Source organism: Pleurodeles waltl, chromosome 6 (assembly GCF_031143425.1).
Source record: "Pleurodeles waltl isolate 20211129_DDA chromosome 6, aPleWal1.hap1.20221129, whole genome shotgun sequence".
Taxonomy (NCBI): Eukaryota; Metazoa; Chordata; class Amphibia; order Caudata; family Salamandridae; genus Pleurodeles; species Pleurodeles waltl.
In genome coordinates this window covers 1,712,283,713-1,712,308,924 of record NC_090445.1, presented here as the reverse complement: position 1 = coordinate 1,712,308,924, position 25,212 = coordinate 1,712,283,713, and the positions used below count along the sequence as shown (strand labels likewise).

The window sequence follows — 25,212 nt, the reverse complement described above, 5'->3', positions numbered from 1 at the left end:
GCAGCTGCTGCTGCTGCCAACCCCCCAGACAGGTTTCTGCCCTCCTGGGGTCCAGGCAGCCCTGGCCCAGGAAGGCAGAACAAAGGATTTCCTCTTAGAGAGGGTGTAACACCCTCTCCCTTTGGAAATAGGTGTGAAGGCTGGGGAGGAGTAGCCTCCCCCAGCCTCTGGAAATGCTTTGATGGGCACAGATGCTGCCCATCTCTGCATAAGCCAGTCTACACCAGTTTAGGGATCCCCCAGCCCTGCTCTGGCGTGAAACTGGACAAAGGAAAGAGGAGTGACCACTCCCCTGACCTGCACCTCCCAGGGGAGGTGCCCAGAGCTCCTCCAGTGTGCCCCAGACCTCTGCCATCTTGGATTCAGAGGTGTTGCTGGCACACTGGACTACTCTGAGTGGCCAGTGTCAGCAGGTGATGTCAGAGACTCCTTCTGATAGGCTCTTACCTCTCTTAGTAGCCAATCCTCCTTCCTAGGTAGCCAAACCTCCTATTCTGGCTATTTAGGGTCTCTGCTTTGGGGAATTCTTCAGATACCGAATGCAAGAGCTCACCAGAGTTCCTCTGCATCTCCCTCTTCACCTTCTGCCGAAGGATCAACCGATGACTGCTCAGGACGCCTGAAAAACCGCAACAAAGTAGCTAGAGGACTACTAGCAACCTTGTATTGCTTCATCCTGCCGGCTTTCTCGACTGTTTCCAGGTGGTGCATGCTCTGGGGGTAGCCTGCCTCCTTCTTGCACCAGGAGCTCTGAAGAAATCTCCAGTGGGTCAATGGAATCTTCCCCCTGCAAACGCAGGCAACAAAAGACTGCATCACTGGTCCTCTGGGTCCCCTCTCAGCACGACCAGCGTGGTCCCTGGAACTCAGCAACTCTGTCCAAGTGACCCCCCCAGTCCAGTGACTCTTCAGTCCAAGTTTGGTGGAGGTAAGTCCTTGCCTCCACACGCTAGACTGCATTGCTGGGTACCGCGTGATTTGCAGCTGCTCCGGCTCCTGTGCACTCTTCCAGGATTTTCTTTGTGCACAGCCAAGCCTGGGTCTCCGACACTCTAACCTGCAGTGCATAACCTTCTGAGTTGTCCTCCGGCGTCGTGGGACTCCCTTTTGTGATTTTGCGTGGACTCCGGTTTACTTCTCTTCTAAGTGCCTGTTCTGGTACTTCTGCGGGTGCTGCCTGCTTCTGTGAGGGCTCCCTGACTTGCTGGGCACCCCCTCTGTCTCCCCATCCAAGTAGCGACATCCTGGTCCCTCCTGGGCCACAGCAGCATCCAAAAACCCTAACTGCGACCCTTGCAGCTAGCAAGGCTTGTTTGCGGTCTTTCTGCATGGGAACACCTCTGCAAGCTTCTTCACGACGTGGGACATCCATCCTCCAAAGGGGAAGTTCCTAGTCCTCTTCGTTCTTGCAAAACACCAAGCTTCTTCCATCCGGTGGCAGCTTCCCTGCACCATTAGCTGGCATTTCCTGGGCTCCTGCCCACTGTCGACACTGTCGCAACTCTTGGACTTGGTCCCCTTGTCTTAAAGGTACTCAGGTCCGGAAATCCACTGTTGTTGCATTGCTGGTGTTGGTGTTCCTTGCAGAATCCCCCTATCACGACTTCTGTGCTCTCTGGGGGTTGTAGGTGCACTTTACACCTACCTTACAGGGTCTTGGGGTGGGCTATTTTTCTAACCCTCACTGTTTTCTTACAGTCCCAGCGACCCTCTACAAGCTCACATAGGTTTGGGGTCCATTCGTGGTTCGCATTCCACTTTTGGAGTAAATGGTTTGTGTTGACCCTATACCTATGTGCTCCTATTGCAATCTATTGTAACTTTACACTGCTTGCATTACTTCCTTTTGCTATTACTGCATAATTTTGGTATTGTGTACATATATCTTGTGTATATTTGGCATCCTCATCCTGAGGGTACTCACTGAGATACTTTTGGCATATTGTCATAAAACTAAAGTACCTTTATTTTTAGTAACTCTGTGTATTGTGTTTTCTTATGATATTGTGCATATAACACCAGTGGTATGGTAGGAGCTTTACATGTCTCCTATTTCAGCCTAAGCTGCTTTGCCATCGCTACCTTCTGTCCATCTAAGCTGCTAGAAACTACTCTTCCACACTAATAAGGGATAACTGGACCTGGCACAAGGTGTAAGTACCTCTGGTACCCACTACAAGCCAGGCTAGCCTCCTACAGTGCCCACCCTGGGTTGACCTCTCCAGCCCTCCATGATGATGCCTGCAGTGCGAATCCAGAGGACCCCCCCGACCAAGGAAGCTCCGGACAAAGATATCCGACCCCTAAAGGTAGACTGCACCCGCAGTCCCCAGCCCCTGAGAGCCCAACCTCTGGTGCAGCAACGTTCAGCAGGCGGCCCTTCAAACTGTCCAGCCTGTGGTTTTTCCCGAACCAACCCCCTGGACCCAGCCTGCAGCAATCTAAGTGACCCCCGAGGTCCCCTCAGAGGAAAGCATTGGGAGCCAGACGCTCAGTTTGCACCCTGCACCGCTGAGGGTGTGAGTTTAGTGTCAACTTGTGGCCGCCCCAGTGCTCCTCTAAACCCCCCAGGTCTGTCCTCCGGAGACGTGGGTACTTACCTGCCAACAGATCTGAAACGAGTGCCCCCAGTCTCTATAGGGGCCCATGTTAATTTCGCCTCGACTTTGACCTCTGCACCCGGCCAGCCCCGTGTTGCTGGTGGTGAGTGTTTCGGGTTAACTTGAACCCCGACCTGTGAACATCCTAACTCCAGGAGACTGGAACTGTAAGTCGAGTACTTACCTGCAAAACGTACTAACTTTTCTTCCCCCCAGGAACTGTTTCTGAATTACGTGAAATGCTTATAAATTTATGTACTTACCTGCAACTTGAATCTTGTGGTTCGAAGAATAAATTAAGAAAATATATTTCTTCTAAATTTAAACCATTGGTCCGGAGTTAAGTCATTGAGGGTGTGCTTCTTCTATTGTCTGTGTTTGTACAACAAATGCTTTGCACTACCCTCTGATAAACTGCTCGACCACACTACCACAAAAGAGAGCGTTAGTATTATCTACCTTAGCCTCTGTTAAGCTCTGAGCAACCACTGGACTCTGTGCACGCTATGGCCCTCATTACTACCAAGGTTGGACTGCTGAGCGGCCGCCTATGCGGCCGCAACCCCGCCATCCGCATTACAACATCCCCGCTGGGCCCCACCCGCCAACCCAGCGGGGATGTGGGCTGTAACATTGCAGCCGGCTCCTAATAGAGCCGGCAGTGTTGCGGCCGTGCGACGGGTGCACTATGCAGACAGTGAAAAGCAGGGTGGGGCTGTGCCTGGGGGCCCCTGCACTGCCCATGGCAAATGCATGGGCAGTGCAGGGGCCCCCATGGGCCCCGCGACTCCACTTTCCGCCAGCCTTACCATAACAGTCTCTACCGCCATGGACAGGCTGGCGGGAAGGGGAGTCATAATCCCCAGGGCAGCGCTCAAGCAGCGCTGCCCTGGCAGATTAAAACCACCAGGACAACGATGGCGGGAAACCGCCGTTCCCGGCGGTGCAACCGCGGCGCTAACACCTCGGTCATAATATGGCGATTTGTACCGCCAGCCTGTTGGCGGTACAATCGCCAAAACAACCCTGGCGATCTTTGACCGCCAGGGTTGTAATGAGGGCCTATACCTCCCTTTGACGTAGTGCATACAGAGCCAGCTTCCAAAACACTGCCTTCCAGTTCTACTTTACACTCTGTGTGGAGCCTCCCAGGGATGCTGTGAGTAACAAGCATGAACTGATCCAACTATTCACAAACACAACATCCGAGTAAAAACAAATAAACAAATACAAACTAATAAAAGGTAGGTGAGTTGTTTCTTGAGCAGCACACCAACCCTAAAAGGTTTGTTGCACTTAGAAAGACTTGAGTACGTTTACTACTTTTCAGTATTCACAAACTCAGGGCTCGGTCCACAATGTGCATTATGTAGTACTGCAGAACATATTAGAAACTGCAATTCACAAACTGTGTGTGGAGTTTTATGAGTCTGCCCTGTCTATGTGGAGGGTTCTACACCCCAACTGTGGAGTCTCTGCACACTTAAGTATGCATTTTAGTAGTAAATAGGGAGGGACTGGAGTGAGTGGGTAGGAAAAGGGTCCGGCTTACTACTGAACGGGATGGTATTAATGAGAAGCAAGCCAGATTTATCTGACGGAACGTGAGGGGCCAAAGTGAGGCCAAATGGGTGGCTAGCAAACTAGAAGTGTTCTGACTTCAACCCACACCTCAGCTAACAACTGTGAGACTGCAGGACAGGTATATGAAAATACGTGTCCTGCAAGTCCAGAGACACCACTGAGTCTCCAGCTTGTACTGTACTTTTATGGTATGTTTTTACCTACCGAAATAAAGTTTAAATGATGATGAGTCTCCAGAGTCCCCAAAAGAAAGAATGAGAGAAGAGTGAGCATTCTGGATTTCTCTTTCTTCAGAAAGGAATTTAATGGCCAGAGGTCCAATATAATCCTGGGGCCTCCCTCTTTCTTCGGAATGGAGAAGAACCATCAACACCCCTTCTCTTTGTCGGAGTCCGGCACCCACTCAATGACACCTTTGGCGAGGAGACGGTGACCTTCGGCAACAGGATTGTGGGGTGATCTTTTGAAAGTTGCTCTGATGTTGGGAGAAGATAGGGAGGGGGGAATAAAAGGCAAGATGTAGCCCTTTAAGATAATTTGCAAGATCCACTTGTCTGAGATGATAGATATCCAGCCGGGAGAAAATGCAGTAGCCTGGCTCCTAGCAGCTGGGCATGTGCCTTTGAGTGGAATGTAAAGCAGCCTGGCAGCTGCTGTAGCAGGGGAAGAGGAGTTGGAGAATCACTGATCCTGCTGGTGGAATGACCTCAGATGCCAACACATCCTCTGTTCCCAAAAGGGTTGGCTCTGTGCTGCAGGACAGGTTGTGAGAACTGGTGGGTGTTGTCTAGAAGCGAGGACTTGGAATAGCTTCTGAACATTCTGTACTGTTAATGAAACTGCTTGTTAGTTAGGAAGTTTGGATCACCCGGGGTCGTCCTATGCGCCTTCCCACAGGCCGACTAACCAGAGGACCAGAGAAAGGCTTAGTCCATGTCACCAACAAGTTATCAGTAAGGGCTTCATTGAACGGCAGCTGTGGCTCAGACGAGTCTGGCCAAGGTTCGAGAACCTCACTTACGTAATTTGCTTTTGATTCCCCAGATAATTTTAAGTCTAGCACTTCCGTCCTTTGTTCCATTACTGCAAGAGGCACTTTCTTCCTTTGGTAGCCCAGGTGGAAAGCCTAGATCTGTTTGAGGTGATGCATTATCCCCACTGGCATTTTGTAGGCCTAAGATTATGCCTTAGCCACTTCATCAATGAGGATGTAAAATATACCCCTCCTCATCATCATTGTCAGCGTCATGTGCAACATTAGGTATTTCCTAACCTGCATCAGAATCTGATCTGAAGAGAAACTTTAGCCTTAGGTAGTACTGACGTTGTGGCAGACGTCTAGGATTGGTGTCAGGCTGAAGAGGGATTGGTTGTACCTTTATTATCCCTTAAAGTGACACAGGCCTGGAGTGGCCCGACATCGGTTTAGGGTCAGACTGGCATAGTGGATGACAGCTTAGAGTAAGGCTATGGAGGGAAGAAGTACCCAAGCAAAAACACTGATGCCAAAGTCCAGTCTGGGTACTACAGCTTAGAGTGAGGCTATGGAGGGAAGAAGTACCCGAGCAAGAACACTGATGACAAAGTCCAGTCTGGGTACAACAGCTTAGAGTGAGGCTATGGAGGGAAGAAGTACCCGAGCAAGAACACTGATGACAAAGTCCAGTCTAGGGATCTGGGTACGACAGCTGAGGGTGAGGCTATGGAGGGAAGAAGTACTGAAGCAAGAACAGTGATGCCAAAGTACAGTCTGGGTACGACAGCTTAGAGTGAGGCTATGGAGGGAAGAAGTACCCAAGCAAGAACAGTGATGCCAAAGTCCAGTCTGGATACACCAGCTTAAAGTGAAGCTATGGAGGGAAGAAGTACCCAAGCAAGAACAGTGATGCCAAAGTCCAGTCTGGATACGACAGCTTAGAGTGAGGCTATGAAGGGAAGAAGTACTAAAGCAGGAACAGTGATGCCAAAGTCCAGTCTGGATACGACAGCTTAGAGTGAGGCTATAGAGGGAAGAAGTACACAAGCAAGAACAGTGATGCCAAGGTCCAGTCTGGGTACGACAGCTTAGAGTGAAGCTAAGGAGGGAAGAAGTACCCAAGCAAGAACAGTGATGCCAAAGTCCAGTCTGGGTACTACAGCTTAGAGTGAGGCTATGGAGGGAAGAAGTACTGAGGCAAGAACAGTGATGCCAAAGTCCAGTCTGGGTACGACAGCTTAGAGTGAGGCTATGGAGGGAAGAAGTACCCGAGCAAGAACACTGATGCCAAAGTCCAGTCTAGGGATCTGGGTAAGACAGCTGAGAGTGAGGCTATGGAGGGAAGAAGTACTGAAGCAACAACAGTGATGCCAAAGTACAGTCTGGGTATGACAGCTTACAGTGAGGCTATGGAGGGAAGAAGTACCCAAGCAAGAAAAGTGATGCCAAAGTCTAGTCTGGATACAACAACTTAGAGTGAAGCTATGGAGGGAAGAAGTACCCAAGCAAGAACAGTGATGCCAAAATCCAGTCTGGGTACAACAGCTTAGAGTGAAGCTAAGGAGGGAAGAAGTACTGAAGCAAGAACAGTGATGCCAAAGTCCAGTCTGGATGCGGCAGCTTAGAGTGAGGCTATAGAGGGAAGAAGTACCCAAGCAAGAACAGTGATGCCAAAGTCCAGTCTGGATACGAAAGCTTAGAGTGAGGCTATGCAGGGAAGGACTACCCAATCAAGAACAGTGATGCCAAAGTCCAGTCTGGATACTACAGCTTAGAGTGAGGCTATGGAGGGAAGAAGTACTAAAGCAAGAACAGTGATGCCAAAGTCCAGTCTGGATACACCAGCTTAGAGTGAACCTATGGAGGGAAGAAGTACTGAATCAAGAACAGTGATGCCAAAGTCCAGTCTGGGTACGACATCTTGGTTTGAAGCTATGGAGAGAAGAAGTACCCAAGCAAGAACAGTGATGCCAAAGTACAGTCTGGATACAACAGCTTAGAGTGAGGCTATATAGGGAAGAAGTACACAAGCAAAAACAGTGATGCCAAGGTCCAGTCTGGGTACGACAGCTTAGAGTGAAGCTATGGAGGGAAGAAGTACTAAAGCAAGAACAGTGATGCCAAAGTCCAGTCTGGATATGGCAGCTTAGAGTAAGGCTATGGAGGGAAGAAGTACCCAAGCAAGACAGTGATGCCAAAGTCCAGTCTGGGAACGACAGCTTAGAGTGAGGCTATGGACGGAAGAAGTACCCAAGCAAGAACAGTGATGCCAAAGTACAGTCTGGAGACGCCAGCTTAAAGTGAGGCTATGGAGGGAAGAAGTACCGAAGCAAGAACAGGGATGCCAAAGTCCAGTCTGGGTACGACAGCTTAGAGTAAGGCTACGGAGGGAAGAAGTACCCAAGCAAGAACAGTGATGCCAAAGTCCAGTCTGGATATGACAGCTTAGAGTGAGGCTATGGAGGGAAGAAGTACCCAAGCAAGAACAGTGATGCCAAAGTCCAGTCTGGGAACGACAGCTTACAGTGAGGCTATGGAGGGAAGAAGTACCCAAGCAAGAACAGGGTATGCCAAAGTCCAGTCTGGATACGATAGCCTAGAGTGAGGCTATGGAGGGAAGAAGTACCGAAGCAAGAACAGTGATGCCAAAGTCCAGTCTGGGAACGACAGCTTAGAGTAAGGCTATGGACGGAAGAAGTACCCAAGCAAGAACAGTGATGCCAAAGTACAGTCTGGATACGCCAGCTTAGAGTGAAGCTATAGGGGGAAGAAGTACCCAAGCAAGAACAGTGATGCCAAAGTCTAGTCTGGATGTGACAGCTTAGAGTGAGGCTATAGAGGGAAGAAGTACCCAAGCAAGGACAGTGATGCCAAAATACAGTCTGGGTACAACAGCTTAAAGTGAGGCTATGGAGGGAAGAAGTACTGAAGCAAGAAAAGGGATGCCAAAGTCCAGTCTGGGTACGACAGCTTAGAGTAAGGCTATGGAGGGAAGAAGTACCCAAGCAAGAACAGTGATGCCAAAGTCCAGTCTGGATGTGACAGCTTAGAGTGAGGCTATGGAGGGAAGAAGTACCCAAGCAAGAACAGTGATGCCAAAGTCCAGTCTGGGAACAACAGCTTACAGTGAGGCTATGGAAGGAAGAAGTACCCAAGCAAGAACAGTGATTCCAAAGTTCAGTCTGGGTACGAATGCTTAGGGTGAGGCTATGGAGGGAAGAAGTACAGAAGCAAGAACAGTGATGTCAAAGTCCAGTCTGGGTATGACAGCTTAGAGTGAGGCTATGGAGCGAAGAAGTACTGAAGCAAGAACAGTGATGCCAAAGTCCTGTCTGGGTACACCAGCTTAGAGTAAGGCTATGGAGGGAAGAAGTACCCAAGCAATAACAGTGATGCCAAAGTCCGGTCTGGGTACGACAGCTTAGAGTGAAGCTATGGAGGGAAGAAGTACCCAAGAAAGAACAGTGATGCCAAAGTCCAGTCTGGGTACAACAGCTTAGAGTGAAGCTATGGAGGGAAGAAGTACCCAAGCAAGAACAGTGATGCCAAAGTCCAGTCTGGATACGACTGCTTAGAGTGAGGCTATGGAGGGAAGAAGTACTGAATCAAGAACAGTGATGCCAAAGTCCAGTCTGGGTACGACATCTTAGATTGAAGCTATGGAGAGAAGATGTACCCAAGCAAGAACAGTGATGCCAAAGTACAGTCTGGATACGACAGCTTATAGTGCGGCTATAGAGGGAAGAAGTACACAAGCAAGAACAGTGATGCCAAGGTCCAGTCTGGGTACGACAGCTTAGAGTGAAGCTATGGAGGGAAGAAGTACTGAAGCAAGAACAGTGATGCCAAAGTCCAGTCTGGATACGGCAGCTTAGAGTAAGGCTATGGAGGGAGGAAATACCCAAGCAAGAACAGTGATGCCAAGGTCCAGTCTGGGTACGACAGCTTAGAGTAAGGCTACGGAGGGAAGAAGTACCCAAGCAGGAACAGTGAGGCCAAAGTCTAGTGTGGGTACAACAGCTTAGAGTGAGGCTATGGAGGGAAGAAGTACCCAAGCAAGACAGTGATGCCAAAGTCCAGTCTGGGAACGACAGCTTAGAGTGAGGCTATGGACGGAAGAAGTACCCAAGCAAGAACAGTGATGCCTAAGTACAGTCTGGATACGCCAGCTTAAAGTGAGGCTATGGAGGGAAGAAGTACCGAAGCAAGAACAGGGATGCCAAAGTCCAGTTTGGGTACGACAGCTTAGAGTAAGGCTACGGAGGGAAGAAGTACCCAAGCAAGAACAGTGATGCCAAAGTCCAGTCTGGATATGACAGCTTAGAGTGAGGCTATGGAGGGAAGAAGTACCCAAGCAAGAACAGTGATGCCAAAGTCGAGTCTGGGAACGACAGCTTACAGTGAGGCAATGGAGGGAAGAAGTACCCAAGCAAGAACAGGGTATGCCAAAGTCCATTCTGGATACGACAGCCTAGAGTGAGGCTATGGAGGGAAGAAGTACGGAAGCAAGAACAGTGATGCCAAAGTCCAGTCTGGGAACGACAGCTTGGAGTAAGGCTATGGACGGAAGAAGTACCCAAGCAAGAACAGTGATGCCAAAGTACAGTCTGGATACGCCAGCTTAGAGTGAGGCTATGGAGGAAAGAAGTACTGAAGCAAGAACAGGGATGCCAAAGTCCAGTCTGGGTACGACAGCTAAGAGTAAGGCTATGGAGGGAAGAAGTACCCAAGCAAGAACAGTGATGCCAAAGTCCAGGCTGGATGTGACAGCTTAGAGTGAGGCTATGGAGGGAAGAAGTACCCAAGCAAGGACAGTGATTCCAAACTTCAGTCTGGGTACGACAGCTTAGGGTGAGGCTATGGAGAGACGAAGTACCGAAGCAAGAACAGGGATGCCAAAGTCCAGTCTGGGTACAACAGCTTAGAGTAAGGGTACGGAGGGAAGAAGTACCCAAGCAAGAACAGTGATGCCAAAGTCCAGTCTGGATATGACAGCTTAGAGTGAGGCTATAGAGGGAAGAAGTGCCCAAGCAAGAACAGTGATGCCAAAATACAGTCTGGGTACAACAGCTTAAAGTGAGGCTATGGAGGGAAGAAGTACCGAAGCAAGAACAGTGATGCCAAAGTCCAGTCTGGATACACCAGCTTAGAGTAAGGCTATATAGGGAAGAAGTACTGAAGCAAGAACAGTGATGCCAAAGTCCGGTCTGGGTACAACAGCTTAGAGTGAAGCTATGGGGGGAAGAAGTACCCAAGCAAGAACGCTGATGCCAAAGTCCAGTCTGGATACGGCAGCTTAGAGTGAGGCTATGGAGGGAAGAAGTACCCAAGCAAGAACAGTGATGCCAAAGTCCAGTCTGGGTATGACAGCTTAGAGTGAAGCTATGGAGGGAAGAAGTACTGAGGCAAGAACAGTGATGCCAAAGTCCAGTCTGGGCACCGTAGCTTAGAGTGAGGCTATGGAGGGAAAAAGTATCCAAGCAAGAACAGTGATGCGAAAGTCCAGTCTGGGAACGACAGCTTAGAGTGAGGCTATGGACGGAAGAAGTACCCAAGCAAGAACAGTGATGCCAAAGTACAGTCTGGATACGCCAACTTAGAGTGAGGCTATGGAGGGAAGAAGTACCCAAGCAAGAACAGTGATGCCAAAGTCCAGTCTGGGAACGACAACTTACAGTGAGGCTATGGAGGGAAGAAGTACCGAAGCAAGAACAGTGATGCCAAAGTCCAGTCTGGGAACGACATCTTAGAGTAAGGCTATGGACGGGAGAAGTACCCAAGCAAGAACAGTGATGCCAAAGTCCAGTCTGGGTACGACAGCTTAGGGTGAGGCTATGGAGGGAAGAAGTACCCAAGCAAGAACAGTGATGCCAAAGTCCAGTCTGGGTATGACAGCTTAGAGTGAGGCTGTGGAGAGAAGAAGTACCCAAGCAAGAACAGGGATGCCAAAGTCCAGTCTGGGTACAACAGCTTAGAGTAAGGGTACGGAGGGAAGAAGTACCCAAGCAAGAACAGTGATGCCAAAGTCCAGTCTGGATATGACAGCTTAGAGTGAGGCTATAGAGGGAAGAAGTGCCCAAGCAAGAACAGTGATGCCAAAATACAGTCTGGGTACAACAGCTTAAAGTGAGGCTATGGAGGGAAGAAGTACCGAAGCAAGAACAGTGATGCCAAAGTCCAGTCTGGATACACCAGCTTAGAGTAAGGCTATATAGGGAAGAAGTACTGAAGCAAGAACAGTGATGCCAAAGTCCGGTCTGGGTACAACAGCTTAGAGTGAAGCTATGGGGGGAAGAAGTACCCAAGCAAGAACGCTGATGCCAAAGTCCAGTCTGGATACGGCAGCTTAGAGTGAGGCTATGGAGGGAAGAAGTACCCAAGCAAGAACAGTGATGCCAAAGTCCAGTCTGGGTATGACAGCTTAGAGTGAAGCTATGGAGGGAAGAAGTACTGAGGCAAGAACAGTGATGCCAAAGTCCAGTCTGGGCACCGTAGCTTAGAGTGAGGCTATGGAGGGAAAAAGTATCCAAGCAAGAACAGTGATGCGAAAGTCCAGTCTGGGAACGACAGCTTAGAGTGAGGCTATGGACGGAAGAAGTACCCAAGCAAGAACAGTGATGCCAAAGTACAGTCTGGATACGCCAACTTAGAGTGAGGCTATGGAGGGAAGAAGTACCCAAGCAAGAACAGTGATGCCAAAGTCCAGTCTGGGAACGACAACTTACAGTGAGGCTATGGAGGGAAGAAGTACCGAAGCAAGAACAGTGATGCCAAAGTCCAGTCTGGGAACGACATCTTAGAGTAAGGCTATGGACGGGAGAAGTACCCAAGCAAGAACAGGGATGCCAAAGTCCGGTCTGGGTACGACAGCTTAGAGTGAAGCTATGGAGAGAAGAAGTACTTGTAGGAGGCTGGACTGGCTTGTAGTGAGTACCAAGGGGTACTTGCACCTTGCACCAGGCCCAGTTATCCCTTATTAGTGTATAGGGTGTCTAGCAGCTTAGGCTGATAGATAATGGTAGCTTAGCAGAGCAGCTTAGGCTGAACTAGGAGACGTGTGAAGCTACTACAGTACCACAAGTGTCACTTGCACAATATCATAAGAAAACACAATACACAGTTATACTAAAAATAAAGGTACTTTATTTTTATGACAATATGCCAAAGTATCTCAGAGTGTACCCTCAGTGAGAGGATAGGAAATATACACAAGATATATGTAGACAGTACTAAAAATATGCAGTATAGTCTTAGAAAACAGTGCAAACAATGTATAGTTACAATAGGATGCAATGGGGACACATAGGGATAAGGGCAACACAAACCATATACTCCAAAAGTGGAATGCGAACCACGAATGGACCCCAAACCTATGTGACCTTGTAGAGGGTCGCTGGGACTATTAGAAAATAGTGAGAGTTAGAAAATTAGCCCTCCCCAAGACCCTGAAAAGTGAGTGCAAAGTGCACTAAAGTTCCCCCAAGGACATAGAAGTCGTGATAGAGGAATAATGCAGGAAAGACACAAACCAACAATGCAACAACGATGGATTTCCAATCTAGGGTACCTGTGGAACAAGGGGACCAAGTCCAAAAGTCACAAGCAAGTCGGAGATGGGCATATGCCCAGGAAATGCCAGCTGTGGGTGCAAAGAAGCTTCTACTGGACAGAAGAAGCTGAGGTTTCTGCGGGAACGAAAAGGGCTAGAGACTTCCCCTTTGGTGGACGGATCCCTCTCGCCGTGGAGAGTCGTGCAGAAGTGTTTTCCCGCCGAAAGAACGCCAACAAGCCTTGCTAGCTGCAAATCAGGCGGTAAGCGTTTTTGGATGCTGCTGTGGCCCAGGAGGGACCAGGAGGTCGCAAATTGGACCAGGAGGTAGAGGGGACGTCGAGCAAGACAAGAAGCCCTCTTAGCAGCAGGTAGCACCCAGAGAAGTGCCAGAAACAGGCACTACGAGGATGCGTGAAACGGTGCTCACCCGAAGTTACACAAAGGAGTCCCACGTCGCCGGAGACCAACTTAGAAAGTCGTGCAATGCAGGTTAGAGTGCCGTGGACCCAGGCTTGGCTGTGCACAAAGGATTTCCGCCGGAAGTGCACAGGGGCCGGAGTAGCTGCAAAAGTCGCGGTTCCCAGCAATGCAGTCTAGCGAGGTGAGGCAAGGACTTACCTCCACCAAACTTGGACTGAAGAGTCACTGGACTGTGGGGGTCACTTGGACACAGTTGCTGGATTCGAGGGACCTCGCTCGTCGTGCTGAGAGGAGACCCAAGGGACCGGTAATGCAGCTTTTTGGTGCCTGCGGTTGCAGGGGGAAGATTCCGTCGACCCACTGGAGATTTCTTCGGAGCTTCTAGTGCAGAGAGGAGGCAGACTACCCCCACAGCATGCACCACCAGGAAAACAGTCGAGAAGGCGGCAGGATCAGCGTTACAGAGTTGCAGTAGTCGTCTTTGCTACTTTGTTGCAGTGTTGCAGGGTTCCAGCGCGGTCAGCAGTCGATTCCTTGGCAGAAGGTGAAGAGAGAGATGCAGAGGAACTCTGATGAGCTCTTGCATTCGTTATCCAAAGTTTCCCCAGAGACAGAGACCCTAAATAGCCAGAAAAGAGGGTTTGGCTACCTAGGAGAGAGGATAGGCTACTAACACCTGAAGGAGCCTATCAGGAGGAGTCTCTGACGTCACCTGGTGGCACTGGCCACTCAGAGCAGTCCAGTGTGCCAGCAGCACCTCTGTTTCCAAGATGGCAGAGGTCTGGAGCACACTGGAGGAACTCTGGACACCTCCCAGGGGAGGTGCAGGTCAGGGGAGTGGTCACTCCCCTTTCCTTTGTCCAGTTTCGTGCCAGAGCAGGGCTAAGGGGTCCCTGAACCAGTGTAGACTGGCTTATGCAGAATTGGGCACATCTGTGCCCAAGAAAGCATTTCCAGAGGCTGGGGGAGGCTACTCCTCCCCTGCCTTCACACCATTTTCCAAAGGGAGAGGGTGTAACACCCTCTCTCAGAGGAAGTCCTTTGTTCTGCCATCCTGGGACAAGCCTGGCTTGACCCCAGGGGGGCAGAAACCTGTCTGAGGGGTTGGCAGCAGCAGCAGCTGCAGTGAAACCCCAGGAAAGGCAGTTTGGCAGTACCAGGGTCTGTGCTACAGACCACTGGGATCATGGGATTGTGCCAACTATGCCAGGATGGCATAGAGGGGGCAATTCCTTGATCATAGACATGTTACATGGCCATATTCGGAGTTACCATTGTGAAGCTACATATAGGTAGTGACCTATATGTAGTGCACGTGTGTAAAGGTGTCCCCGCACTCACAAAGTTCAGGGAATTGGCCCTGAACAATGTGGGGGCACCTTGGCTAGTGCCAGGGTGCCCTCCCACTAAGTAACTTTGCACCTAACCTTTACCAGGTAAAGGTTAGACATATAGGTGACTTATAAGTTACTTAAGTGCAGTGTAAAATGGCTGTGAAATAACGTGGACGTTATTTCACTCAGGCTGCAGTGGCAGGCCTGTGTAAGAATTGTCAGAGCTCCCTATGGGTGGCAAAAGAAATGCTGCAGCCCATAGGGATCTCCTGGAACCCCAATACCCTGGGTACCTCAGTACCATATACTAGGGAATTATAAGGGTGTTCCAGTAAGCCAATGTAAATTGGTAAAATTGGTCACTAGCCTGTTAGTGAGAATTTGAAAGAAATGAGAGAGCATAACCACTGAGGTTCTGATTAGAAGAGCCTCAGTGAGACAGTTAGTCACTACACAGGTAACACATTCAGGCACACTTATGAGCACTGGGGCCCTGGAGAACAGGGTCCCAGTGACACATACAACTAAAACAACATATATACAGTGAAAAATGGGGGTAACATGCCAGGCAAGATGGTACTTTCCTACAGTACTCAAGCAAGAACACTGATGCCAAAGTCCGGTCTGGATACGCCTACTGAGAGCACAGTGGTTAAAAGATGTTTGGTTGGTTGAGGTAGAGGGAGGCTGAGGTGGAGAATTGAATGAGTTCAGAATTGTTGGGTCAAGCTTTATTTTAACGGATACAGATAGGAGGAGGAATTCCATTTGATACAATTGAAGTCGAGGGTGTCCAGAGCTTTTCCAGCTTTGCTGTGTCTTCCTCTGTTGATATTTAAGATACAATTGTCTGTTGTTAGCATTTTGTTGAACAGTCACATCAGTCTTTTATGATCCGTTCTGGGGGCTCCATGTTGGGATTAAATGCATGAACTAGGGGTGAGCGCGGTGGTACTCTGTACCTTACCTGATGTATGCTTGAGGTGTGGGGTCCGATTTACATCACAAGGCGTCTCTTGGTCAGAAATGATGTAACCTCGCTGTTGAACTTTCCTCTGGAACCCATGTGGTGTTCTAGTGTCTTCAGTAGCCAGTTCGTGGGTAGAGGCTTTTTTCCCTTAAAGATGTTGCTAGCTCATTGGTGGAGCAGGTTTGTAAATGTCGCAGGCGTGGGAGTATTTCTCTCCTATTATGTACATTTCCTCAGCCAAAAAGTTCAGAAATGTATCACATGTTTCTGTAGTTTATCACATTTCTGCAGATGAGGGCGGCTGGTGATCTTTGTTGAGATGTGGAGAGGGCTTTGATTTGCCTGAAATTCACAGGAGTCGCACTGAGGAAAGCCCACAATTGGCTCTTATGGTACCTGTGGACTCTGCTGTGAGACTGATGTCTAATACTCTTGCCTGAGTTTCCTCAGCTTAGGTCTCATTATTTCTGACGGATCCTCTGGCTTTGGCACTTGAGACAATAAACCGGGGTTCGCTTCTCTTGGGGTGCACTTTCTTTTAGCTATAATGGGGTTCTCTACTCCACAAGATGTACAACCTTATAATATCATGATACCTAGCTGCTGTCCAGCCATTTTCTTTGTGGCCTAGCTGCTTCAGTGTGGATGCGATGTGATCTTGGATCACGGAAGGAGTGAACGTTTCTATGGTCAGATACATGTTTGTGGGGTTAGATTTGAGAGTGTGGAGGTGGGGGTCACTTTGGGCTCACACGTGTCCAGCAGAGACTCAAAACCTACTGGCAAAGCTCTCATCAAAGGCCTGGAGTCCCTCCAATGGATACAGATGGCAAACGTTACTGGCAAACAATCATAGATGCAAATTTCACAAGTAGATATTTTATTCATAGTTTTACAGCTGAAGCTGGAAAAATGAAAAGGCTATTGTTAGAATTGAATAATATATGCTCTTTGGAGTGCGGCCGGCACCTACCTTCAGGCAGAGCACTGGCTGGACGAAGAGTCCCCAGGAGCAGGGTCTGCAGAGAGAGGAGAGAGTGAGACCGCTGCTTCCTCCGTTTTAATTCTTTATTTGTGATTTTTGCAATTTAACTATTCAGCAACAAAAGGACAATCAAGAGAGACATTATCCTCAGTGGTTTCAAGAACAGGACAAAGATTGTTCCCTACAGCTCATAACCTACAGAAACCATGCTCAGTTTCCAGATCTTTCCGCCCTGAACCCTTACCACCTTACGGAACACCTTAACCCTGACTAGATGAGACCACCTAGGCACTCCTTCCCCAGAACTGCAGGACATTTAATTCAAACTCACATCCCACCTTTAAAACCATGGCTTGTTGGTTTTCCTCTATTATAAATCACATACATTTTAATTCTTTCTACGTATCTTTTCACTCGCTCCTTGACTCTCGCAAAATCAACCCAACCAACACCATTGCCAGCTTTACCATGGTTCTTGAGCCCCCGTGGGGCACACTTAGACCCTGACTTCCTATCTCTTAAGCAACTCAAATGACGATTCTCCAGTTGTAGAACTGAGATTAGTTCTGCGAGTTAGCAAATTGTCTTAACTCTTAAAGTACCTTGCGACAGGAAAAAACACTGTCCATGCCCCAGCTACACAGACTCCCTCAACCTGACCATTGGATTGGGATGATAGTAGGTCCCCTGTGCACAATGTTATACCTAGACAAAAACTCCTCAGTCGTCTGGTTCATAAAATTGGGGCCATTATCTGACACTGACACCTCCGGTAGCCCTTACTACAAAAAAAGAATCCTCTTTGAACACAATCACATTCCTAGATGCGACCTTGTCCATCATTCTAACTTCCAGCCATTTTGTGAAATAATCCACCAGGATCAGGGATCAGCGAGTTACTTTGGAAATGTGGCCAGAACATCAGTACCATGTCTCCTACAGGGCAGGGGGTCAGTCCACCAAAGAACAATCTGTCACACATGGCTTGTATGACTTATCACTGCACGCGCACACTTGCCTGACTGATCACTGCACGCGCACACAGTACACCCATACCCACATATCCACACATTCATCAATGCCAGCCCCCCAGTAAAACTTCCTGATGCGCCACTTAATGCCAAACATTCCGACAGTCTTCATGTCCCAAATCAAAAAACACCTTCCTTAACACAACAGGGGGAACTACTTTATCTCCACACATCAAAATTCCATCATACTCCGTCAACTCGGATGTATGATGCAACAACGAAAGCCGAAATCCCGATGGCTTCTACAACAGGCGTTACAAGCAAGCTGGCGTTGCTGCCCCAGTTTCTATAACGAATGCAAACACCACACTGGGCCTCAGTGTACAACTGAAAATACAGGAACAACGAACGCGATGCTAACGCGTCCAATTACGATGACTACCATCACAGCGACTGATGGTAATGAACAGCAGTAATGATTTGAAGCAATGTGAAGCCAACAAACATTTCAGTTATCTCTTCACTTTGGACAAGCTTTGAATTCAGCCAAAGAACGTAGCCGCTTTGGGTAAATGCATTAATTAGTTCAAAAGCACCATTGTAACGTTTCTGCCTTGCAGGCCATGCAGCAAGAGAATGACTTGTAATCCAACCTTACTGTTTAGTAATAATGATCGACGTTTCCCAATGCATAGAACAGCATTTAGCTGCAAGCGGTAAGTTTTTAGGGTGAAGTGCACAAGTGCTCTGTCCATCTTGTAATGTCTCTGTGGGCTTTTAACCACGCTCTTGTCACGCCCATCACTTTCGTTGGTTCATGGGCTTGCTTTAAAATTCACTTGATTTCATTAGTGCAAGGCATGCATACGTCATGCCTTTTCAGGAGTTTAGCTCTCCTCGAGCACACCGGGCAACTACTGAAAACATACGAGGCTCCATGTGTCCATATGGTTTCTGGATTACTTTTTCTCTTTATTTCGTAGGCAGCGCAACCTCACTGGGCAGTAATCGAGCACTTTGCATGACATCGACCCTGTTACATGGATATTTGCACTTTTGCCAGTTACATGCATGATTGCACTTTTGCAGGTTACATGGATAATTGCACTTTTGTGGTTACGTGGATAATTGCACTTTTGCCGATACCTTTCACTGCAAGCAAACTTCTGTTTCCTTTTGTGTGTCTGCTTTGAGCTCATGGCGGCCGTAGGCTTGCTTATGTGAAACTGTATTACTTTTCAGTTAATGTGGCAAGAAAAGTCCGGTTAGGAGTTTACAACGTAATAGCTTTTTAATTTATTTATTTTCCCTCGATATGGCTCGGGTGGGGCTCCCTATAAGCTGATGTCTCGCTAAGACTCCGGGGGAAACAGCAGCCGAGATTGAATGAAACACTCATGCATGCTTTATGACACCCGGGCTGCTCCCTGCAAGCCTCAGGGGTGATAAAGAGCGCACCCTGCACCCCAATCGGAGGTGGAATACGATCGCCATTCCTTGCAGTGCGCATGTCACTCAGCAGCGCGCGGGCTGTGTGGCTTTCTGATATTTTATCAATAGTTTCCTGCCACAGGTCAAATTTCTGCCTTTTATTAGCAAATTTTATTCGTATTATTATTTCCCTGACCTGGCCTCGTTTAGAGGTAACTCCCTGCCCGAGGTAAACTCTGATGAAAGACCGTACAAATCTCTCTCCTAAGCCATTAATGAATCTAATGTGTCGATCTGACTGACTCCTTCACCGGTGGCTGAATCACAAATCAATAGCAAAGTTGCTGCCTGGGTGGAAAACATGGTTGTATTGAGTAATTTCATAACATTTCTAAACTGCCATTTAATAGGAAAAAAGAAAATTGAGCCACATGGTGTGACAACATTGTGTGTGGGTTGGTAAATGTCAAACTGTTGGTGAATGAGTGAAGTGTGTAGGCTGGTGCTCACACCCTTACCCCAGTCCTAGACCGTAATTTGAAACCTTGGTGCATTCTGGAAGTTGTAGTCTTGGTTCTGGTCAATTGAACCGGCTAGTCTAACACACCTGAAAAATATTCATTTGTGAAAGTAAAACCCAGGCGGGTGTGGCTGATAACATGGAGTCACCCGGTACCCCTACTTATAGTACTGGAAACATGTTCACTTAGTATGCAGAACGATGGGTTAAGTGAAGGGATGTTGCAGGAGGTACCATGGTCTGATTCCATAGGAAGCTATCAAATGTACTACGAGGTTGCTATCTTAAAGGCCTCTAGGGCAATGGAGGAGTCATTCTCGCAGGTGCCTGGGCTCTTCTTCAAACCTTCTGGCCTTCCATGGGCACCTAATTGTCAGGAAACTTTTAATTGCTCTACTGACCATCAATCCTCTGATCAAGGATTGTTTGCACCCCTTTTATTTTTGGTATTCTTACGATTTAACTTAACTAAATACATAGCTGCTCTGTTTACAAAAACAAATGTTTGGAAACATCCTGCTTTAAAAATGAATTACAAGCACTGAATATACTGGCTATTTTTCGTTATTAATAGTAAAAAAACATATATCCAAACCATGTTGGACATGGTGGCAAGAATTAACATTAGATTCTGAGGCTCAGATTTATTAAGATTTTGCATTGGGTAAATATGGCACTGTTCAGCCCTCTCCGGTCCACGCAACGCAGCGAACTGCCTTGTAAAACTGCATAAAATATCAGTGAATATGCCTCTAAATGTTGAAATACCTAAACAGAAGAGTGGGATGATGACTGATAAAATACAAAGAGAGTGCTTCTCATTAAAATTACTTTTTTATGACAGCCTTGGGCATAGTGAGCTAACTTGATTTGCCAGTATTACCCACTGTTTGGTCACTACTGAAGCCAAGGATTGGAACCAGGACTCCTGGTTCCAAGGCCCACACAGTCAAAGACGCAATGTTCAAGGACTATTTCTTCTCCATTGCCTACTCTTCATTGTTATATGCTTCTCCTCTGGAGATTGCCTGTGGGATGTGGCTTGTCAGACTCCTAGGTGATATTAATGATTCTTGGGGTAACTTGTTAAAAATTGGTTACCAGTCCTGAGCTGCTGGAATCACTGGCAGGTAGGTTCTGTGGTGGAAGTGCAAGATTATTAAGGCGTTTTCTAAGCAGTGTTTCAAGAAGCAAGAGACTCTCTCCAAAAACTGTTGTTATTGAGTAAGAGTGAAAGAGGACGCCAGAAGAATCGACCATCAACCAACACACGCTTCCGAAAACTTGTTTGCTAACATCTTTCAAAGAAAAGGTGTGGCGTGTCCATCCATTGGCCAGGCTGTGCTGCTGCGCATGTAGTACGCTAAGGAGGTATTGTCATTCCTAACATATTCCAGTCGTTAAGGTAAGGGACACAGCAAAAAATTATTTGGAGTTCCAGTACGTAATCGCTGATGATTGCTCCTAATGGTCAATATGTTTCTTCCGAATACCATTTTCTAGGTTTGTTAGGGCCTGCTAATCACCTCCCAGATACTGATGGTTTGAGAAATAGAAGACCCCGCAGTGGAAGGTGGTTGAGGGTAAAACGTTCTGTGCACTCAGATGAGCCTTATGTTGTCTCTGGATGACCATATAGCTTAGCATCATGATCTTAGCAGACTATGCAGAGGAGCACTGTTGAGAAAAGAGAACAACCTGCTATATTCTTGATGGTACATTTTTGAATTTTCTGTAACTGTGCACCAAGGTAGGGAGATATATTTACCCATTTACTTTAGAAATTATATTTGCTGTCCTCAATAAGTGAACAAAAGTGTTACCAATGATTAATCTATGCACAAATGGCCATTTATATTGGTCCACCCAAACTTTACCTTGATCAGTGCAATTTATGTAATCTGGAGATGTTGTTGCAAAACTAAAGTCAGTTGTGCCATCCACCTTTTGTGAAGACAATCCTGTTACACTCCTCTGATGGATGTGTGTAGAAATGCCCCAAAAGAGACCCTATTGGGATAGAAAGAATGCTCACTCACCACTCACTTCTACTCGCCCATTCACAGTGAAAGGAAGGACTCCACAATAATAATGTTGTCCTGGATCTTCTTTATTTAATCCGATGTCCCTTTCTGTTCATTTTCTAAAACATGGGTGTCTGAAGAAGGCCCACTGGGGGACATCTGTGCCAAATTGTCAGACTGTTACCTGGCAGTATAGGTAAGCTTCTGCAGCCCCATCGCGAGGCAAGTAATAATTGTATGTTTAGATCAACACCATTGGTAGCTGAAAGTATTGTCCTCAACCAGTTAGCGGCGTTGTTTATCATCTGGCTCTACACCCTGACATTGGCTCTGTTATTGCTTTTGTTTTGTTGTTTTACCTTAGAAAAGATTGCAAATATATGGGTGGGAAAGGGAAATTAGTATCCTGCCACCATAGTCCTTAGTCGACACAGTACCAGCAAGAGGAAGGAGAGATGTGAATGACTCAGACACCAGTTCATTGACAAATCTGTGATTAAAGGGTGGGGCTCTCGCTTCAACTAAGGGGTTCCTCGCGAGCAGATACTGAGCGAATAGCTTTGTTTGCTTTTATTTTGTTTTCTGCTGCTTTACCTGTTTATGTGTCAACCTTAGACACAGAACATTGAAATATGAGACAGATATGGACTGTTCAGTCCAGATGGAAGCCTCCTGACACTTTAGGCATTTAAAAAGGCTGAAACATGTCGACTAGGAATTAGGATGGTGGAATAATAATTTATCTTTCAGATTCATATGTATTTAATGTTGTCTGACAGGAAAAAAAAATCAAGTAAGAGTTTAACTTTCTTTCAAGATAGTTTTATTTCCAGTAGCACAGTTACCTCAGAACCCTAACACAACATATGAAATTATCGCATTCGGGTGGTTAAACCCATCTCAACAGTACCAACATGGAAGGTACAGCCCAATGTTGAAGGAGGCCAGTAATTATGGGTGAGGGCCAGCACTTGCAACACCCAATGGCTGTGATCTAAACATAGACTCATAGCAGGCCTTACCATAAAGTTGCAGAGGTTTAGCTATACTTTTGTGTCACTATCATATTGTAGGGAGGAAGTACAAGCAAGCAAAGTTTCTTCTCTCTACTCCTTCTGTATATGTACAAATTGTCAGACAAGCCAGAAATGTGGCCATGAGCTCCATTTAGACTCATTTTATCCACAATGCACTTTATCATATCTTGTAAATTTTATCACGATGCAAGGAAGCAATTTCTAAAACCTTTATTTATTACTAATAAACTATTTTATTGTAGAGAAGCTTTTAACTACTTATGCAAATTGGACACTAATGAGAAATGTGATGCAGTGATAAAATGTATTCTAAATGCCATTGAATTAAGGAAAAAGCTGTCGTATTTAGAAAATCTTCGGTATGAGAATGAATAATTCCTCAATCTGTAGTAGTAAGGGTTTTTATCTATTTATTTATCTATTAGCAATGTTTTTTCTCTTTCGAAGTATCTTATTGTACATTTTACTAGTATTTTAAAGAGATTGTTTTATCTTTTATGGAGTAAAATCCGAATAAAGATTGATTTGAAATCTGAAATTTGACTCATTTTTTTTTTTTTTTTTAGGATATCCACAAAATGGGCCAGTATCTGTTATATAGTGCCAAGAAGCCCTTGGGGAATGGGCTTGTCCTTTACAAATACATATTACCAAATAAATGACTCAGGACAATATTTCCTATCAGTTCTACTGCGGGATTTAGAACACCTAGATCGTCTGTCCTTAATTTCGTTTCAGTCATTTTTTATTTGTACTCATCATATTTGGATGAATGGAGTGCTTCCTTTTTTCCTTTTGAGGTTGAGCATAAGCGTTTGACCTCGTATATACTTTTAGTATACTTCTTATGACTTAAAGCAATTTCATTTGTTGGTTGCAGTATCCTTTAAAAAATATTGCTCTCTAGTGGTCAGTTCTGCCTTTTCTCCCTCCTTTTTCTGTTTCAGAGCAGTGACCAACTACTGTAATATTCCACTTTTTTTTTTATCTGTCGCTGTGACAGACTATTTGTGTTATTTCTTTGGTGCTCCCCTTTCACTGTTGGTGTTTTAGGCTGGTAGCTGCCTGCGTTTTATTGCAGCATTCCGTTCCTCCCACCTCCTCCTATGTCTCTGACATATGTTTTGGCTTTACCCAGTGCTGACCTTGTTTACCTCTGGCTCCTAAAATAAACTTATTTTACAGAAGAAACACAGATAGTTTTGCTCACTGCTCACAAAAGCCACACTATGCCATTTCTTGTAGAATGTAGCTAAACCTAGAAGCAATGATGCGAAAATTGCTTAGCCTTGCATTGCATCTGGAGTCTCTCTCTCCAGGGTCCCTCCCTGCCAGCACTCACAACACTGCACACATGACATTTCTTATCTCTTTTATTGGGGCCATAAATCTTCTCTGGCTGCTCTGCTCCTTGAAATGGGAGGCAAGAATGCTTGCAAGACTTTTCATTCTGTTAAAATAAAAAGGAAACACTTCCCAGCCTTATTTTCCAATTTCTGTTCAGACATTTACACAACGCGAGATAGAGCAGTGATCTCGTCTCCTCTCAAGGGCTTGTGATTTCTGATGTCAGTAGCAACCAGTGACCATCCAAACGTGGCAGGAAAAGACAACATTTTGAGACAGGGTTGACCAATTTATGTGGCAAGAAAAGTCCAGTTCTGAATTTACAATGCCAATAGCTCTAACTCAAGAAAATGCGAGACCTATTGCTCTGCAAATGCTTGTTTTTTTATGTCTCTTAGAATGTGTCCAGGTCCCACATGCTGCAAGAAGCAGCTGGAAAGTGCTTTACCCAACCTCACTGGACCCACTTCCAGCTTCGTTCGAAAAAGGTGAAACCGCCCCCTTCCCAACTCTGGGCCCTAAGGCCCAACCAGGTGCACCCCCCCTTGATCTTTCGGCAAGCGCGCCACCCTCAATCCCCCATGTCCTTATGCAGTGTTTCCTCAACTCTGAACACTTCGAGAAACACTCCCTTTCCCTAAAACCAGCCCTTCCCCAGCTCTGGGCCCTAAGACCCCACCAGGCGCAACACCCACCCCCACTAACGATCGGCACTAACGTTGTCAACTAAAATGATTAATTTTGTTGTAGTGACATGCATTGTAATGCTATTCAAAATAGAAAATGATTTGGCATAAAGATGGGCGTTGTAATCACTCTATTGTGCTGCTGGATTCTTTGTAAAGACTGAACCTGATAAACCCTTTCTGAAAAACACAGTCAAATCAGCAGTAAGCTTGCATCCTTCTATTTACAGCTTAACAATCAGTCAGAATCACTCTATCGTCCATCATCAGTTCCACCCAGGGCTCCTTAGGTGTGGTGGACACTGGCTTTTCCCCTCCCTTGTAATCTAACGAGAACGCCACCTCCCGTTCCTCGGCCCCATTCTCACTCATCTGAGCAGCCTCAAGGAGCAAACTGGACAGGCCACAGTATGAACATACTCCACATAACACTGATCATATACCTTCACAACGACAGACAAACGTGCCAAATGAACAATCAAGTCTATCTGCTGCCGCAGGGAATTACCTGCTAACAAGCAACTTGTGAACACATCAAGTACCAAACAAAAAATGTCTGAAATAATTTATATCCATACATTTAAACTCCACCCCACTGATGTTTCACTGACAATGAGCACAGTTTCTGATACAGAAAGGCTTCCTGGGTTCACTCAAGATGGTCCGGTTTCTTTTCCAATGTTTCCTTCATTTCCCCATTTACCAGTCATGAGAACATCCCATGACCTCTCTCAATCTCTCCCAGAGAACCAGCAAAACTCATCACAAACAAGTC

The 25,212-nt window shown here is 46.8% G+C and overlaps 1 protein-coding gene across 1 annotated transcript in view; it reads right to left on the bottom strand.

The window, feature by feature from the left end:
* LOC138301428 (RLA class I histocompatibility antigen, alpha chain 11/11-like) overlaps positions 1–25,212 on the bottom strand; it is a 338,345-nt gene that overhangs the window by 5,202 nt on the left and 307,931 nt on the right. Inside the window, exon 7 of the mRNA XM_069241918.1 lies at positions 16,410–16,455. Coding sequence (XP_069098019.1) covers positions 16,412–16,455 — 44 coding nt within the window. The 3' untranslated portion in view covers positions 16,410–16,411. The remainder of the gene's footprint in view (positions 1–16,409; positions 16,456–25,212) is intronic.